Consider the following 19,331-nt stretch of genomic DNA (forward strand, 5'->3'; position numbering starts at 1 on the left):
GGGTGGCTGTCTGTTAGCCACTGGACTCTTGATATCAATTCAGGTCATGATCTTACTGTTGTGGGATCTAGTTTGCATTGGCTCCATGCTGAGCAGAGCTTGCTTGGGATTCTCTCGCTCTCTCTCTCCCTCTCTCTCTCTTTCAAAATAAATAAACTTAAAAAATTAAAATAAAAAGGAAGGAAATTCTGACATATGCTTCAACATGAATGAACTTTAAGGATATTATGCTAAATGAAATGAAGTCACAAAAGGATAAATACTGTATGATTCCACTTATATGAGTTACCTAGAGTAATCAAATTCGTAGAGTCAGAAAGTAGAGTGGTAGTTGCCAAGGATTGGGGAGGGAGAAATGGGGAGTTAATGTTCAATAGTTATAGAGTCTCAGTTTTGCAAGATGAGAAATTATGGATGATAGTGATGATTACACAATAATATGATGGTACTTAATTCTACCTAAAAGTGATGAAGATTTTAGATTTTATGTTAGGTGTATTTTACCAGGATTTAGAAATATATATATATATATATATATATATATACACACACACACATTTATATATATATACATATATATACACACACACATATATATGTGTATGCATATATGTGTGTGTGTATATATATGTGTATATATATGTCTATATTTCTAAATTGCATACATAAAATCATTTTAAAGTGGTATAGCTTTAAAAAACACATGAAAAGAAGAGAAAATTTAAGTTATAAGAGGCTGTGTGGACATTGATAATTAGGAAGTAATCTGAAAATATTTTTGAAACTTTTTAATACACACTAAGGTGTATATTGATAAATTATGTATAACTACATATATAATCATATATCCAATTATATAATTCTATGTAGTGTAAAAATCTATTGTGTTCTCTTTGGTGATGAGGATTTTCTAGAGATAATGATGAAAGGAATTGTAAGCTCAATTCCAGTATTTTGTTTTGTTGCAGACCTGCAGCCACTTGTTCACATGGTTTCGAGGCACAATGAGGCATGCTGGCTCTTGGAAACTTTGGCTCTGGATGGCAATGCTTCTGCTTCCTGCTTCCACTTCCGTGACGGTCAGGGACAAGTCAGGTATCCAGGCCACCTCTTTTGTCCAGTCACCAAATGTTATTTATAGTCTTCAAGTTATTTTTAAAACTCATCGAAGTAAATTGTTGGGGTTAAGGAGGCCATAGATTAAATCTACAAGTACAAAATAAATTCATTCTTTTTTCCCATTGACCTTTAATTTTGCACATTGAGAATTTCTAAAATCACCTCATTTTCCCATATTATATTAGTCTAAATAGCCTTTCCTTCCTTTCATTGATATTTAAAAATATAAATATATGTGTGTGATTCTCTGCATGTACTTTTCTTCTTTCACCCCTTGTCATAAGTTAGAAGTACACATGTCTATCACTAATTAGGATTAACCAGGGACATGTCTAATCTTAATTAGGGAAAAGTGAAAACTAGGAGATATAAAAGGAAATGTAGTTTAAGTAAGTTTTATAGTATCTCAGATGAAATGTACAAAAGATGAACAGTTGTTAAAGCACTTAGCACTAAATAGATATTTATTTGCAGTTATTAAATTATCAACTTCACAAATATTTCCAAAGGGCTTGAAGGCAGTTTGAAACATTTACTCTCATCTCTGATTTTTAAAAATAATTACGTGCCTAATTTGGAAAACTTTTCTTGAACTTTGAGTATGTATAAACTACTGATTTAGATGTACTTTTAAGTCAAACTAGACACACTAGAGAAGCCATTTTCTAAGCAAAGAGACACTTCAACTCTCCTACGCAAAGAATCACATATAATGTATTCTGACGATGGTCACATATGATGATGCATTCTGAAACTATGAGTCTTATTGTGCCTACTATTTTGACTATATCTTTAAGAAGTATTGCTAAGGGGTATAAACATGCTCTAGTAGAGGCTTCTGAGTTTGAAGCACACATAAAAACAGTCTAAGATATAACAAATCTTAATCTCTTAGTGTTATGTAAGTCTTTGTGATTTTTAAAAAATTTTTTAAATTTATTTTTGAGAGAGAGAGAGAGAGAGAGAGAGAGACTGAGCAGGGGAGGGACAGAGAGAGAGGAAGACACAGAATTGGGAGCAGGCTCCAGGCTCTGAGCTGTCAGCACAGAGCCTGATGCGGGGCTCAAACTCACAGACTGCGAGATCATTACCTGAGCTGAAGTCAGACGCTTGACTGACTGAGCCACCCAGGCGTCCCAGTCTTTGTGATTTTTATATTAATTCGTCAGGAGGTGCATTTCCTAATAATCCACATGAAAGTTTGAATATTCTGCCACTGTATCAATGATATCCTGAGGCTGTCATGCTTTTTTGGGGGAAAACACTTTCCTTCCTCAGTGAGAAATAAATCAGAAGTGACTCATGGCAAAAGGAAGTCCATAGGGCAAGGGGCGTTCACTCTGATGATGTTTTGACTCTTAATTTCTTTATGTCCTCTCCGTTGTTTTTAAAATTTATATCCAAGTTAGTTAGCATATAATTCAATAATGATTTCAGGAGTAGAATCCAGTGACTCATCACCTACATATAACACCCAGTGCTCATCCCAACAAGTGCCCTGCTCAATGCCCCTTGCCTATTTAGCCCATCCCCTCACTCAAGATCCCTCCAGCAACCCTCAGTTTGTTCTCTGTATTTAAGAGTCTCTTATGTTTTGTCCCTCTGCCTATTTTTATATTATTTTTGCTTCCCTCCCTTATGTTCATTTGTTTTGTATCTTAAATTCCACATATGAGTGAAGTCATATGAAATTTGTCTTTCTGTGACTAATTTTGCTTAACATAGCACACTCTAGTTCTATCCATGTTATTGGTAATGGCAAGATTTCATTCTTTTTGATTGACAAGTAATATTCCATTGTATCTATGTACCACATCTTCTTCTTTTTTTTTATTTAACTTTATTTTTTATTTTTTAAAATATACATCCAAATTAGTTAGTATATAATGAAGCAATGATTTCAGTAGATTCCTTAATGGCCCTTACCCATTTAGCCCATCCCCCTACCACAACCCCTCCAACAACCCTCAGTTTGTTCTCCATATTTATGACTCTCTTTTGTTTTGTCCCCCTCCCTGTTTTTATATTATTTTTGTTTTCCTTCCCTTATGTCCATCTGTTTTGTCTCTTAAAGTCCTCATATGAGTGAAGTCATATGATTTTTGTCTTTCTCTGACTCACTAATTTCACTTAGCATAATACCCTCCAGTTCCATCCATGTAGTTGCAAATGGCAAGATTTCATTCCTTTTGATTGCTGGGTAATACTCCATTGTATATGTATATCACATCTTCTTTATCCATTCATCCATCGATGGACATTTGGGCTCTTTCTATACTTTGGCTATTGTTGATAGTGCTGCTATAAACATGGGGGTGCATGTGTCCCTTCGAAACAGCACACCTGTATCCCTTGGATAAATGCCTAGTAGTGCAATTGCTGGGTCGTAGGGTAGTTCTATTTTTAATTTTTTGAGGAAGCTCCATACTGTTTTTCAGAGTGGCTGCACCAGTTTTCATTCCCACCAGCAGTGCAAAAGGATTCCTCTTTCTCTGCACCCTCGCCAACATCTGCTGTTGCCTGAGTTGTTAATTTTAGTTATTTTGTTTGTTCCCTCCTTTTAAGAAGCATTAGTAGGTAATGTGATTTGCAACTTAAAAGGAGAGGATAAGACTTCTTTGGTTAGAAAGGAAAATGAATCTTTGGTTGAGATGGACACAGTTTTAGGGACATGCTAGTGCATAATCAATGCTTTTAACAATAATAATGATTTGAAGGATCTACAATAAATCAATTTCCAGTTTTAGTTTGACCAAGAATCATCTGGGGTATTGATTCCTAAATCCCACTCTGAGATTGCCATTATGCAAGACAGGCTGGGGTGGGATTCAGCAATTAATTTCTTTAACAGACTCCCCACGTGAATCTAATATGATATGTCTAAGGAAAACACTTGTAGAAATACTCACCTGTGGGAGTATTAACCGACATTTTTGTCTTTTTTTTTTTTCTTTTTTAGCTGGTTATCTTGCATCTTACCTACCAGGTTTTCTTTATTTTATTTTATTTTATTTTATTTTATTTTATTTTATTTTATTTATTTTTTGTTATTTTTTCCTTTAGTAACTTTTTTAAGTTAAAAAACCATGGTAGGAACCCAACATGGCATCTACCCTCTGAAGAAATATCTAAGTGTATATATAATTCAGTATTGTTAACTATAGGCACAATGTTGTGCAGCAACATTAGAACTTAATCATTTTACACTACTGAAACTTCCCCATTTTGGAATTCCCCTGAATGTTTTGCTTTTGCAGCTTTCGTATCGCAATTATTTTCTTTTTAATTTTTTTAATGTTTATTTATTTTTGAGAGAGAGAGAAAGACAGAGACAGAGCACGAGTGGGAGTTGGGGCACAGAGAGAGGGAGACACAAACCGAAGCAGGCTCCAGACTCTGAGCCACCAGCACAAAGCCCAATGCAGGGCTCGAACCCATGAACCACAAGATCATGACCTGAGCCGAAGTCGGACACTTAACCGACTGAGCCACCCAAGTGCCCCATGGTATTGCAATTCTTTAATCAGGTTCTATTTATTGTATGTAGGACTACTAAAATGCATATATTCTGGTCCAATTAACTTTACCAAAGTTATCTTTCTGAAAGATTTTCCTAAGGAGTGTGAATTCAGAATTAATCTGAACTCTTAACAAGATTCACATAACATGAAGCACTGAGAGAAAGTAATACAGACAAAAATTAAGAGTTGATTTTTATCAGGCTGTTTGGTAGAAGGTGCTCCTGAAGCAACACATACTGAACATGCCATGGCAATTGCTTAACTTCAGGTATCATTTGCATTAACTGAAAATGTTTGCACAGCACTGTCATAAGGATTATTGAAGAATATGACACGCTGGGCATGGCCTGACAGGGGGCTCTTGTGTCTTGTGTCTCTGATTCACAGTGCAAGGTTCCCTTTTTAGTTTCCTCATGTGCAGACCTGTGTGTGTGGTCACTAACCATTTACCGGAGGGAAGTGATTACATCTAAAAATAAAATATAACAAATCTGAGGGAGAGGCTAGGGTTTCAACTTTGGAGTCTGTGAAGTTGTCAACAGTCTACTGTTAAACCTAAATATACGAAGGATAAATTGAGTCTTTTAATTGCTTTATTTTAACTCTATAGTATATTTAATGATACTTGGAATATTGTTCCAGTTGGGATAGAATTCAAGAGTAATATGGAAAGATGCAATACAACTTGAATTTTAAAATCTTGAAGCCATTAAGAATTCAGTTATTTCTTATTCTTTTATCAGTTTTACTATTACATTGATATTATGAGTTAAGGCATATTTATATATTTTCATATTGTAGATAAATAATTTGAATGTGGCGGTTTTAGCTCAGTTGTCAAAAGAGAATCATATTAAAGAGAAGAGAATTGTATTAAAAACATACATTGTATAGATCTTAAAATCTGCATTAAATTTTCTTGAAACTTTCCACTGTGATAGAAGTTTATGTATTATGTTTATGTAATTAAAGTTTCCTCTTTTTCTTTTACTTTCCTAAATCTGGTCTAAGGCCAAGTACTGAGTTATCATCAAAAATAATAAAAACAGAAGACCAGAGTAAGGAAATGCAGCAAAAAAAACATACCCCCAAAACAAAACAAAACAAAACAAAACAAAAAACAAACCAGACTTGATAAAAGGAGAGATGATAGAATGCCATTTCTTTTACTTATGGTAAAACTTCATGTTAAGTGTCTAGATGGAATTGATTATAAACTTAGGCCCTAGACCATACACATATACCTTTTAAAGCTAGTTTACTATCAATTATAAGGAAAAACTGTTATTCTGAAATTTGGCTTTTATTAATTGAAACACACTGCACTCTTAATTAAACTCAAGAGTGGAAAGTGTGCTATCGTATGGAGAGTTTTGTGTTTTTAAGAATTCCTCATGTTCAATGTGGTGCCATGTAACTGACAAATATGCTATGTAACTCCTAAATTTTTAAAGTGGAGGAAAATTTCACAATTATAAATAAATATTATAGGTCCTAACCAGGTATTCTTTGGAGGAACAGCTTTGTTTTAAAAGCAACAACAAGGGGCGCCTAGGTGGCTCAGTCGGTTAAGCACCCGACTTCGGCTCAGGTCATGATCTCGCGGTCCTTGAGTTCGAGCCCCGCGTCGGGCTCTGTGCTGACAGCTCAGAGCCTGGAGCCTGTTTCAGATTCTGTGTCTCCCTCTCTCTGCCCCTCCCCCATTCATGCTCTGTCTCTCTCTGTCTCAAAAATAAATAAACGTTAAAAAAAAAATAAAAACAACAACAACGACGACAAACCCACAAGATGCTATAAGGATTTTGTGATCTTTTGTGACTTTTCTGTTAAAATAGCTGTGTTCTCACTTTTTTTGTTTTCATGTTTGGTCACTTTTCCATATTATTTTTGTTATATTCTGGTCCATCGATCTTTACCTATTATTTATTAACCAGTGTTTTTCTCCGAACCTGGGACACTCTGTAATCCTTTTCAAAGATATTGTCAAAGTAGGAAATGTACAGGGGCCTGCGGGCAACCTGTAACAATAAAATAAAAAGGACTGCTTCCCCTGCAGTCCAACGGGAAGTCTGTTTTAGTCTTTTTTTAGAAAAAGTGTGAAACACCTAAAGGTCTTCTTTGCTCTATTTATGAAAAGAAAAGAAACCAATTCTGTCTCTTGGGTAAATTGCTACTTTTCACGTTCCAGACTCTAATCTTGAGGCAAATGCTGTGTTATAGGTTTTGTTACTAAAAGTAAAGAAAACAATTTTCTTTAACGCATGTTAGAAAAGAAGAGTGATAAATAGAACATCTATGCAGCTAGACAGATTTTAATTGTGATTTTACAGGTAATAATAGCTCCATAAGGTATTGAATGTGTACTTCTGAAGATATGAAGAAATAGGAAAAATAAAGCAAGAAAAATGGACGAGGGAGAGAAATGTTGAGATTTCTCAGGAGGTAGTCCTTTCCCATCTTTTCTTCTCAACTCATTCTGCGTGTAATCTCTTCCGTCCTCATGGCTTTAAATGTGATTTATATTCTAGTACTCCCAAATTTACTTCACACACTAGACCTCTATTTTGAGTTCCATGCCTGTATTTCTATCTATCAATAACTTAACAATTTGAATTTCTTAATGGCACTTCCAACTTAACATTTCTTTCTTTTAAGTTCATTTATTTATTTTGAGAGAGAGAGAGAGTGTGTGTGTGTGGGGGGGGGGAAGCAGGGGAGGGAGGGAGGGAGAGAGAGAGAGAGAGAGAGAGAGAGAGAGAGAATGAGAATCCCAACCAGGCTCCATGCTGAGAGCACGGAGTTTGAACTCATGAGCCTCAAGATCACGAGCTGAGCCAAAATCAGGAGTTGGATGCTTAACTGACTGAGCCACCCAGGCGCCCCCAACTTAAGCTTTCTAACTCCTTCTCTCTTCCACCACAGATTAATTTATTCATTGACAAATCTTTTCTTCCTCAAGCGGGACTCATTTACAAAAACTAAATTTTTACCCAGACAGCTAAGTGAACCAATTCCCCTTCCTCCCTACATTCAGTCCTTTATCAGGTTATGTTGATTCTTGCATCTCAATTACTCCCCCTGTTTTCATCTTCCACTGTCACCTCTTTAATCCATGCTACCATCATACCTGGCATCACTGAGTATTAGCATGTGAGCAGGGTTGCCGGACAAAATATAGGACGCTGTGTTAAATCTGAAGTTTAGATAAATAATGAATTTTTTAAGTGTAAGTATGTCCCAAACATTGCATGGAATATACCTATACTAAAAATATCTTTGTTATTTATCTGACATTCAAATTTAATGAGTATCCTGTTTTGGTTTCCTTCTGTATTTGGCAATCTTACATGATATGAAGGGAGGAGAGGTTGTTTATTATGTATAGGGTGGGCAGGGAAGGCTGCCCTCATGAAGGGACATTTAAGCAGAAACATGAAAGTTGTGAGAGACTGAGGGATGTGAACACCTGGAAAGAAGCATATACCAAGGTCCCAAGGAAGGAAGGTCCCACCTGCTTGGCAGGTGGCAGAAATAACAAGAAAGACTAGGAGACTGTAATCAGGTGAATGAGGAGGAGAAGGTGAAGGCACATTTGCTACTGAGAAATGCATCTGTGCTCCGTATGTTACCAAAATCTGATTTCTTTTTTTCTTTTTTTTAACATTTATTCATTGCAAAGAGAGACAGAGTGTGAGTGGGGGAGGAGCAGAGAGGGAGGGAGTCAAGGAATCCGAAGCAGGCTCCAGGCTCTGAGCTGCCAGCACAGACCCTGACACGGGGTTAAAATCCTCGAACCATGAGATCATGACCTGGGCCGAAGTCGGACACGTAACCGACTGAGCCACCCAGGTACCCCCTAAAATCTGATTTCTAACTTTGCGAGATCAAAGGCTAGACCTTGGGATCTAGTAAATTCACCAAAGCAATAAATACTGCCCTGTGAGACTTCTTGGGAGATGGTTGACCCTTGCCCTAGAGGACTCTTCCCAGAAATGTGAACAGGTAGGCTTATGAAAGTATATCTTTAAGTAACATGTCTTCCCTAAAGACTTCTATAATTGACAGTTAGGTGAATATTGTGATGTCATATTATACCTTAAATACATTGTTATTTAAATACAAATGTGTGGAAACGTGCACTTTAGCAAAGTTAAAATATAACTTATATTTCCACTAGAAAAATTATATATTTTCTTTCTTTGCCATCAGTAAGGTAGTATATAAATAGCTTAATATTAAGAATCTTTAACACATTGTAAGAAGTGTAACAGAATGCATTTATATTTATTTTTCATCATGCCTCCAATGTTGACTGTTCTTTTTGTCTTTGTAGTGCATAAGTAATAACCTTGCCTCCTGGCTTTTCCCAAAGGCCAGAGGCCTTTGTGGCCATGGAGAGTGACTAGTCTGTTTGCAGTATGAACATCAGCAACACACACAAATCTTCTAGGTATTAAATCAGCCGAAAAAAAAAGAAAAACTAAAAGAATGGGTTTTAACCAGCTAGGCTTCTTAGTTGTTTGAGAGGATAAAGAAGTAATTCAACATGCCTTCAGTGAATAGTAAGAAAAAAAAAGTGAGAAAGCGGAACTCAACATGTCTTCAGCGAATACTATATTAAACTAAAGATTTTTGTGTGAATGGGTATAGAAATAAGTATCAGAACAATGATAGGAAATATAGGTTTCAAAAAACAGGTGAACTAATCTCAAAGAGAATACTTAGCAATATAATGGAAGGCTCAGCCAGCAGGTAGGAACACAGTATAAGGATTTAGAGATTAAGGGAACAAGGGATTTTTTTTAAAGCAACCTTGAAACTGAGAGCCTGAACAAAATGCATTTCTACTAAAGAATAGAGTGTCATAGATACTCTTACTTTGTTTAGAATGTGGTTTTAGGAAACAGTGTTTAATACAGAGAAAAAGTTGTCTGACTTCTTAGGAAAGAACCTATTTCTTATAGGAAATGGGTTTTATTTCAACTTCGCCATTGAGTCACTAGGTGATCTTGGGCAAAGTTGTCTAACTTTTCATGAATAATTTGTTCTTAGGTCCTCAGGATTCTAATTTTTAGAGAGATATAAGAGTAAAATATTTTTTTAAAAGTATGTATTTTTTTTGGTACATAATCAAGGTAAAATCTAGATAATCTACCCATATGAGACCTAGACGCCCTCCTTTGAATATCCTTCTGACCCCGTGAGCTACCCAGGTCCTTCAAGCCAGTTCAGGAGGAAGGTGGGTCTGATAATCACTAACAATATCTTAGAATGAATTTGTCAAAAACCTTTGCATTTGCTCTTCAAAAGGTCTGTCGATTAAGGGTCCCTAAGTAGTGCATGTTTCATGGTGAAATTTTAGTAGTAATTACTTTTGGAACATTCCAGAGAGCCTTTGCAGTGACACTGCTGCAATGATTCTTCTCTGTCTACCTGTTGGGATGACATTTGGATCTTATCAGTTGTTCTTTAAGGTATATGCACATTCACTCAAGAAGTGTGCTTTACTTTATTTTAAAATATATGTGTCAATATTTATAGAAAATAATACAGCCAACTTGTGAGAGCCACATCTACTGCTTTGCCATTTGTATGCAACGGATCCCTAAGACTCATGCATTCAGATGATGGCACCTTGAATCTTACCCCCAAATAATTAACATTTAGTTTTCCTTTATTTTGTTCAGGTTTTCACAATAAAGCACATGCTCTAAATATGTGAAGCTACATTTGATTTTCATAAACTAAAGATTTTAGTGGAGACTTACTTTCATGAATATTGCTGGAAATGTTGAATTCCATTCATTTCAAAGTGACAGGTTTATTACTTTGACATCATCATATGTTCATTAAGTCTTTGGAAGAATTTAAGACAGACATGTATTGTTTCCAAGTTGGTAGTAGGCCAACAGACCCCTTAAGATGAAAGTATCATAGTAGAAACTCCCTTTCTGCTGTCATGAGATTTGTTTTGTCAATCATCTGTTGGGCTTTCCCTACATATGTTGTGGAGAATTTAAAGTTAATCTCATTTATTACAGTCATATAGTCATTCAAAGTCACTGTAAAAATTTGATTAGAATTTCAGTTTTGTTTTTCAGGAATCATTTTTAGCTTAGTTTCTTACAGACATGCTGTTTTCCTCATGTTGATGAGGTACTACACATACAAAGCGTCAATCTTAGATGCATAGTGCAGTGAATTTTTTACATACACATTTAGACATCTGTGTAACTGCCCCTCAGACCAAATTATAGAATGTTTCCAGAACCCCAGAAGGCTTTCCTCTATCTTCTTTCAGGTAATATCCCACCAAGGTAGCCAGTACTCTGATGTAGATTAGTTAGTTGTACAGTCTTTTGAACTTCATATAAATGAGATTATACAGTCTGTATTCTTTTGGGAATGGTATTCTTTTTACTTAATAATGTATCTGTCAGATGCATTCCAGTTGTTGCATGTGTCAGAAGTTTATTCTTTTTTATTGCTATACAATTTTTCATTGTATATAACCACAATTTATTCATTTATTCCCTTGTCAGTGAACATTTGGGTTTCCATTTTTATCTTATTATGAGTAATGCTACAAATGAATATTCTCTTCTAAAAGGGATATTTACACTCATTTTTTTATGCTCATTTTTCTTGGGCCATTGAATTTCCAAGTCAAAGAGTTCATGTGTATTTAGCTTTAGTGAACACTGTCAGTTTTCTGAAGTGGTTGCATTGATTTCCACTCTCACAAACCATGTGGGGGAGTTCTTTTGCTCCACATTCTCATCAAAACTTGGTGCTGTCAGTTCTTTAATTTTTAGCCATTTAGTGGGATCTGATCATGGTCCTACTTTGCATTTCCTAGATTACGAATGATGTTGAGCACATTTTCACATGTAGGTTGGGAACGTGGATCTTCACTTTTGTGAAGTGTTTAGATTTTTTGTGAGTTTTCGAAACAGTTTTTAGTCTTTTTTTCTTGATTTATGGGAGTTCTTGTTTATTCTGGTTATGATATGTTATTGGATAGACATATTGCAATAGTCTGTGGCTCCTTTTCACTCTTTTAATGTCCTTTGATAAATATTTTAATTTTAATGAATTCCAATTTATCAATCTTTTGTAATTGGTGCTTTCGGTGTCCCCTTACGAAATCTTTACTACTCCAAGTTTGTGAAGATCTTATGTCTTTCTGTAGCCCTTTATTGTTTTACATTTCACATTTAGGTCTAATATCATCTGTAATTAATTTCTCTGCATGGTGTGAGGTAAGGATCAAGATTTAGTGTTTTTCTATATGGAGATCCAGTGGACCCAGAAACATTTATTGGAAAAACAATCCTTTTCCCACTGAATTACAGTGGCACCTTTGTGGTAAATAAGAAGACCACATGTTCTCGGGTCTGTTTTGGACTCTACTCTGTTCCCTTGATCTCTTTATATGTGTCCCAATACCACATTATAGAAATTTCTGGTATCTGATAGTGTAATTGTCTGGCTTGTTCTTCAATTTTGTCTTAACTATTCTAGTTTTCTTGCTGTTCCATATAAATTTGAGAATCAGCTTGTCAGTTTCTTGCACACACACACACATATGCTCACCCACACAACCCTTTGGTATTATACTGATTCTAGAGATAAAACTGACAATTGACACCTTAGCAATATTGAGTCTTCCAGTGTAAATACTTGGTTTAACCTTTCAGTTATTTAGGACTTAAATCTCCCTCAGCACTGTTCTCTAGTTTTCAGTACAAAGATCTTGAGGAGATGCTTGGTTTTTATAAAAATGACTATGAATTCAGATTAAAAAATTTGGTAAAGTTTACAAAATATCCAATTTTACTATCTATTCAAATCTGCAATCATGTTAATATTTCTGAAATAGGAATTTCCAAAGTAGCTAAGTAATCTCTGAGATTATTCAGTACTACAATTTCACGTGTTTGTATTGCAGTTTTTAAATCTGATTAAGTGACAGCACTATTTAGAATCTGATTCATTCTTTTAGTTAAATATATTTAGATGATGCTCTGTCACCACCCCTGAAGTTCATGATACATTTGTTAAATGAAGGGCTGAGGAGCTGAGCAGTTGAACTGAGATTCAGTACTTTCCACTTTCCAGAGAGCAAGAAAGCAATTTAGTTTTAAGCAGTTTATCTCCCTCACTGGGTGTTGTATGGCAGCCAATTTGACAATACATTGTATTTAAAAAAAAAAACACTTTTAGGTCAATAAACTCAACCAGGATTTTAGACTTGGAGAATTAAGAATGTGATTGTGTGATGCCATAATAGTTAATTAATTATTTTTAGAATATCTGTCCAGTTATATAGTTACCTTGACATATTCTAAAAATTTGCTGCATTTTTCTCACAATTGACTCTAACCTTCATAGAATCTAGCCTGAATTAGATTTAAGCATATCCCAGACAACAAAAAGCTAATGCATGCATATATATTACTTTATTAAGGTGTTGTGGTAGTATTGAATGTATGCATTCGCTGTAAGTAGAGACTAATTTTACCTTTTATTTTTTAAGTTTCATTAGGTGCCTTAGCACATAATTAGTACTTTCTCAATGATTTTATCTAATTTTTAAAAGTATAGGCCACTTTTGTATGGCAGATGTCTTTGCTTTGTAATTTTATTGTGATAATTTCCATCTGTGTTGCTGCTTTAGTCAATTCAAGCTGTTCTAGGAATGTCCTAGGTTGGGTGGCTTAAAGAATAGACATTAATTTCACACAGTTCTGGAGGCTGGGAAACTTCAGGTCAGGGTTCCAACATGGCCAGATGCTGGTGAGGGCCCCCTTCCTGGTGTCCTTATATGGTGCAGAGAAAGGAGGAGATATTGTTTCTCCATCCCCTAAGGACGCCAGCTCCATCATGAGAGCTCTACTCGTATGACCTCGTCCAAACCTAATTACCTCCCAAAGGCTTCACCTCTAAATAATACCTCATTGGGGATCAAAGCTTCAACATATGTATTTTGGGGGGACACATTCAGTCCATAGTAGTCCCCTTCTCTAAAGTGTAGTATCACCTGACAAGAAAAGTTGAATCAAATTTGTGTTCAAATATAGTAGCAGTTCATTTGTTTTAATATTAGAATATATTTTGCATATGAAATTTTAATGATAAAGCTGATTTCCTAATGTCAAAAGTGTACAGCAACAATTAGAAAATTAGAGTAATATAGCAGTAGTAGTAATGATAGCTAACACAAGCATTCACTCTGCACCAGCCACATGTAACCCTCACAAACTCACAGATACTCTGAGGGGGGTAATATTCTTATCCCCAATCTATAGAAATTTAACAAAATTGCTTATTATTTTCATTTTATCTTAAGTTTCTAGTTGTATTGTCTGATTCAAACTTATTGAAAAAAATTGATGACAAATGCAGTGCAAATCTTCAATTTTTTTTTTAATAGAAAAACAGTGTCCTGTACTGAGAACAGAGGGACATCAGTTTCCACAGGACAACAGAGATAAACTTGAAGTTTCAGGTGAGCTTTATCATCCTTTGCAAAGAAGCATTTTGTATAAAATTATCAGCACATGTGGAGTTTATCACAAGTGATTCTTTGACATTATAATTTAGGCTGGTAACATCAGTATAAGAAAATAAAAAGAAGGAAGATAAATGATGTAGAAAAAAAAGAGCAGAGTACTATATTAACTAACAACAACTCAATTTCTTGGAGAAAAAAAGTTATTTAAAATCATAGAAGTTGTATCCATTGTAGAAATTTTGAAAAAAGAAAAGAAAATTTAGTAATAAAAGATCTCACTACCCAAATACAGCCATGATTCCTATTTTGGTATAACATTCCTATCTTCCTTGCTCTGTCTTCCTTTCCTCTCTCTCCCTCACTCCCTCTCTCCCTCTCTCTCACACACATACATAATCATGATACATATTTTGAATTTGAAATCAAAGCATTTACCCACATCAGTATATATTCTTCTAAGGCATGATTTTTTTTTTTAAAACAGGACTGCTTAAATTTCAACTAAATTGCTGTAATATTTTTTTTAATGTTTATTTATTTTTGAAACAGAGAGAGACAGAGCATGAGCAGGGAAGGGGCAGAGAGAGAGGGAGACACAGAATGTGAAGCAGGCTCCAGGCTCTGAGCTGTCAGCACAGAGCCCGACACGGGGCTCGAACTCACGAACTGTGAGATCATGACCTGAGCCGAAGTCGGACACTTAACCAACTGAGCCACTCAGGCGCCTCTGTAATATTTTTTAGTTAACTAATTTCCTGTCTTAGACATCAGAGCTGCTACAATGAGCTACTATGATTATTTTCTTAAGATAATTCCTAAGTCAAAGAAAATTAACATTTGAGTCTTTTGCAACATATTTTATACTTATGTAGACTAAAAGGAGAAAAATGAAATCAAGAAATTTTGCTGAGCCCAAACAACAGGGTGTTATTTGAAATAAATCAGTCTATAGATAAGGACGACAAAAAATCCTATTTAAAAATCAATATCTCTGTGAGTTTCCTAATTTTAACAAAACTGCTGGATTAAATCATTTGTTACATTTTATAGGTTTTGATCTAGGAGAGAGCTTTTCTCTGAGACGTGCATTTTGTGAAGGTGATAAAACCTGTTTCAAATTGGGAAGTGCATTTCTTTTTAGAGATACCACGTAAGTAAATTTTTCTTTACATTTTAATAATATTACATGAACTATTTTCTAAGAAAATTTCAAATAATTTGTTTAAAAAATAAAAAAAAATCTTCTCAATGGTGTCATACTCACTTGAATGCTGTGGTAACTGGGCTGTTTGTATATTTGTTGTTTTTAATAATCTTTGGAATCTGATCCTATCCTATGGTTATAAATGCCATTCACCCATACAGATATAGGCATAGTCTTTGCAGAATAGTAATTAAAACCATTTTGAAGAAGTATTATTTATGTTTAAAGTAGATATAACCAAAGTTAAATTTTAAAATGTGAACCTTAAAACAGAAGACGCAGTGTAGATTTCAAGACAAGAGGCTGATATTTATTGTAACTATTTTCTACGTTTACTATGCTTCATGATAAATTAAAACAAAAGAACCTAGCCTTTAGGTATTCCTTTTATATAAGGTGTAGCGTACATAATAACGTAAGATGATAACATCATTATAAGATGGTCTTGATACACATTTCATTTCAGAATTGATTTCCCAAACTTTTTCTTTCTTATCTTTATTATTCTTTTTCTACTGATAAACCTGAGATTAAAAAAAAAAAAGGTATTATGTACCATTTAAATACTGACAGTTGGTCAGCAACTATACAGGGCAATAAAAGTTCCCCATATGGTCTGCATACAGTTGGAGGATGGACACATAGTAATTCAAAAAGCTTGAGTCGTCAGGAAGGCAGATATAGCATATATGATCATGATATTTAGTCTTTGAGTCCAAGATGAACATTCCAGTTTATGAATGCACTGCAGTGAAATAAGCATTAAAACTCTGGTTTAATATACAACACAGATGTTTTTGTGTGAAAACATACATAGATGTTTTCACTTCTTGATGAATAGCCTAACATTTAAATTACCAGAAAAGGTTGTTGAGAATCTTAGCATTTGGATTCTCAAAGGGGGATAGCATTAATTATCTTGTTGCCTATCTTCAGATGCTCTGTCTAAACTGGGTCCCTAGCTAACTTTTTCCTTGAGAAAAGTTAAAACCTTCTATTTTGTGATTCTTAAGATGATTTTAGTTTAATGATATGGTTCCTTAAAATTAAACTGCTCATTAATTGGTAAGAAATAAGAGTGCTAAGGAAAGGAGTGATCTGATATTGGGGGATATAATGGGTGATCGTCAGGCAGGGCACTTCAGCAGATATGACTGTACTGTTATGGGTGACTTTTAGGTGGCTTCACATGCAGGCATTAAACACTCAGAGAACAGCAGTCCCATGTTTAGGTATTCATATCCAGTAAAGAAAAGTCAATATGTAACATATATATGAATGTGTATATGTATATATATACACACACATGTATATGATACATGACTTTATGATACATAAAGTCAATATGTAACATATATATGAATATATATATATATATATATATATATGTACACACACATATGTATATGATACATAAAGTCAATATGTAACGTATATATGAATATATATATATATATGATTTTAAACTAGTAGATAACCTTAATTAAAGAATTTAAGAAAGGCAAAAAATTCTGTTATAAAAATTAAAGTGCATTTTCTCTCCTGCCTTCTTCCTGACAATTTAAATTCCTCTAATTCTGTCCAGGTGGCTAAAGGATTGGAGTGAAAACTTTTTAAAATTCATTGGAACTGTATATGAGAAGATGTAGCTGATTTTAAGTAGTTACGTTGGAAAATTTCCTGCCACATTTAGGCAATGCTATTCCCCTTTGATATGTGTGGTAATAGATATAGCCACAACTTGACATTTATTTTTCAACCTTTAGCTCTAAATCATTGTGTGATCCCTGGGCTATCAATGTAAGTAAATTCCGTGGCTCTACAGGCAGAACCCTGGGACCTCCACTACAGGAAACTGGAGGGTATCTGCTTAAGCTGACTAGCAAGTGTCAAGTAGCTTGGCTCATCTCCATTTACATTTCACTCATTGAGCCAAGTATGCTAGGATGCTTCTCTTGCATGATGCCATTTTGATTTTTCAATAAGACTGGAGTAAAGTTGCAGCTATTTATGTATTTGTAAATAAGCTGCCTTGCAGAATCAGCATAGGAAAAGGCAGATGCTATTTTATGTGGAAAATGAGGATTCTCTCTGTGCCTGAGATTATTTTTATAGTTCTGTCATCTTCCAGGTGAGATTCATGAGGGGAGAGATTGAAAGAATGTGTTGGTCAGATACTTACTGGGCACCCTCAATGCCTTGAGCCTGGCTTAATGCGGGAATCCCAAGGGCTACTTTTGCAGGGGCCCTTCGAATAAACATTGTACACTTAATGGTGATACATGCTCAAGGAACTTTGAGGGACTTTATGTATTTGATTTTATTTTAAATTTGTGTCCATTTCCTCAGTGTTCCTTGGGATAGAAAATGAAAGTATTTGTGGGCTTTAAAAGATTCATTTCCTTGGCTTCTTGTATCTACAACAAGTACCCTTGGTTGTGCACAAGAAATAATTCATTATTTCTGTACATATTGAGAGTTATATATCCCAGGTGATCATACTCTGATTATCTTTAAATTGTGTTTTGGCAATTATAAGGGCAAAATGGTGAAATTTTGAGAGAAAACATACACAAAACATGCATATACTACAGAGAACCTTATTTTCTTGGTATAATACAGTTCTTTCATTAGTTGTTTCTATAGAAACATGTTTTAAATAAAAATGTCCCAAATAACTAAATAAAAATGTCTTAGTAGTTGAATATTTTAGAAAGGTTGATAAATGTTGAATTCCCACATACTGTTGATTCTGAAGGGGCAACACTCTCTTATTTTGACTGGCCAATGAGGAAATCATCTGATTTCAAATGTACCAGGGAAGTGAATTACCCTGATTTGTTGATTTCAAGGATGGTAAAAAGCCTTATCTCTGAGGTTCCATGATTGATAGCTAGTGGCTATCTGGAATACTGTGTTGAGAAGGATTCTGAGGCCATTATTATATTCAACCAATTAGAATGGTATGATCCATTAGTGAAAGAGGCGAGACAGGAGTGCTGATGCGTGTTTCCAGTCTGTTGTCTCTTATTTGGAATGATTCCTATGAGCTGGTATCTTTTGCCACTGAACCAGTTCCTAAGAATGAGGGTACATGGGGCTATGTGTGAAAAAACAATAATCAACACAGATTAATAAGTTTTTATGAGTTTGAATAGTGTGGCTAGACACAGTGGCATAATCGACATGTATGGTCCCCTTTGCTTTCGTTACAAAGAAATAAATCTCCAGTGAAGAGGAATCTTCTCTCTCTCTGTTTCATTAAATTGATGATTACTCTCTGGAAACAAGGGCTATTTCTTTTCACAGCTTTACGTGGAAAAAAAAGAGCTCATAGGAGCTATTCTCATTTTCATTTTATGTTTTTATAAACATAATAATCCTCCACAAGGAGGAAACCCCAAATTATATATTTGGAAGATGGGTAGTTTTTTTTTGTTAGGAGTTATTTGAGTTCTCTGAACCTTAACAGTTCCCTTAGAAACAATCCTAAGTATGGGGAAAGCTGTTTTGTATATTAAAGCATGATTTATACCTTGTCTGTGCTAGTGTTGAATGATTCACCCTATGCTCATGTCTTTTCTACATGGACCTTTATGTTACTTCCAGATTTTATCATTATAAATAACATCACAACATCCAGGAAGGTTATTTTTCTCTGTGTTTAGAATTATTTCCATAAGATTGATTTTTCTCAGTGGAATTACTAGTTCATTTTTAGAGATCTTGATATATACTTCTAATTATGTTTCATCATTGTTTTATCCTTCTGTATAATACCCAGTATCTTCGGTAGCATTAGACATTATCATTTAAAACTTTTGTCATTAAGTTTTGTTTTTTCAACTAAAAGCTTGTAGCAATTACAAGTAAAAGCAGTAGCTTACTACATAAGTATTAGGGGTTTCTGAAATGCTTCTGTTCTGCTAACAGTTGAATAAAAGGTAGCATTCAATAAGTCACTGTAATT

The 19,331-nt window shown here is 34.7% G+C and overlaps 1 protein-coding gene across 2 annotated transcripts in view; it reads left to right on the forward strand.

Moving 5' to 3' along the window:
• Nucleotides 1–19,331, forward strand: part of COL19A1 (collagen type XIX alpha 1 chain) — a 346,955-nt gene that overhangs the window by 13,041 nt on the left and 314,583 nt on the right. For both annotated transcript variants that reach the window (XM_060615861.3, XM_060615862.3), the window contains exons 2-4: nucleotides 969–1,095; nucleotides 14,077–14,151; nucleotides 15,208–15,307. In XM_060615861.3, the coding sequence (XP_060471844.2) occupies nucleotides 969–1,095; nucleotides 14,077–14,151; nucleotides 15,208–15,307 (302 nt within the window). The remainder of the gene's footprint in view (nucleotides 1–968; nucleotides 1,096–14,076; nucleotides 14,152–15,207; nucleotides 15,308–19,331) is intronic.

This window comes from Panthera onca, chromosome B2 (assembly GCF_046562875.1).
Source record: "Panthera onca isolate mPanOnc1 chromosome B2, mPanOnc1 haplotype 2, whole genome shotgun sequence".
NCBI classification, from domain to species: domain Eukaryota; kingdom Metazoa; phylum Chordata; class Mammalia; order Carnivora; family Felidae; genus Panthera; species Panthera onca.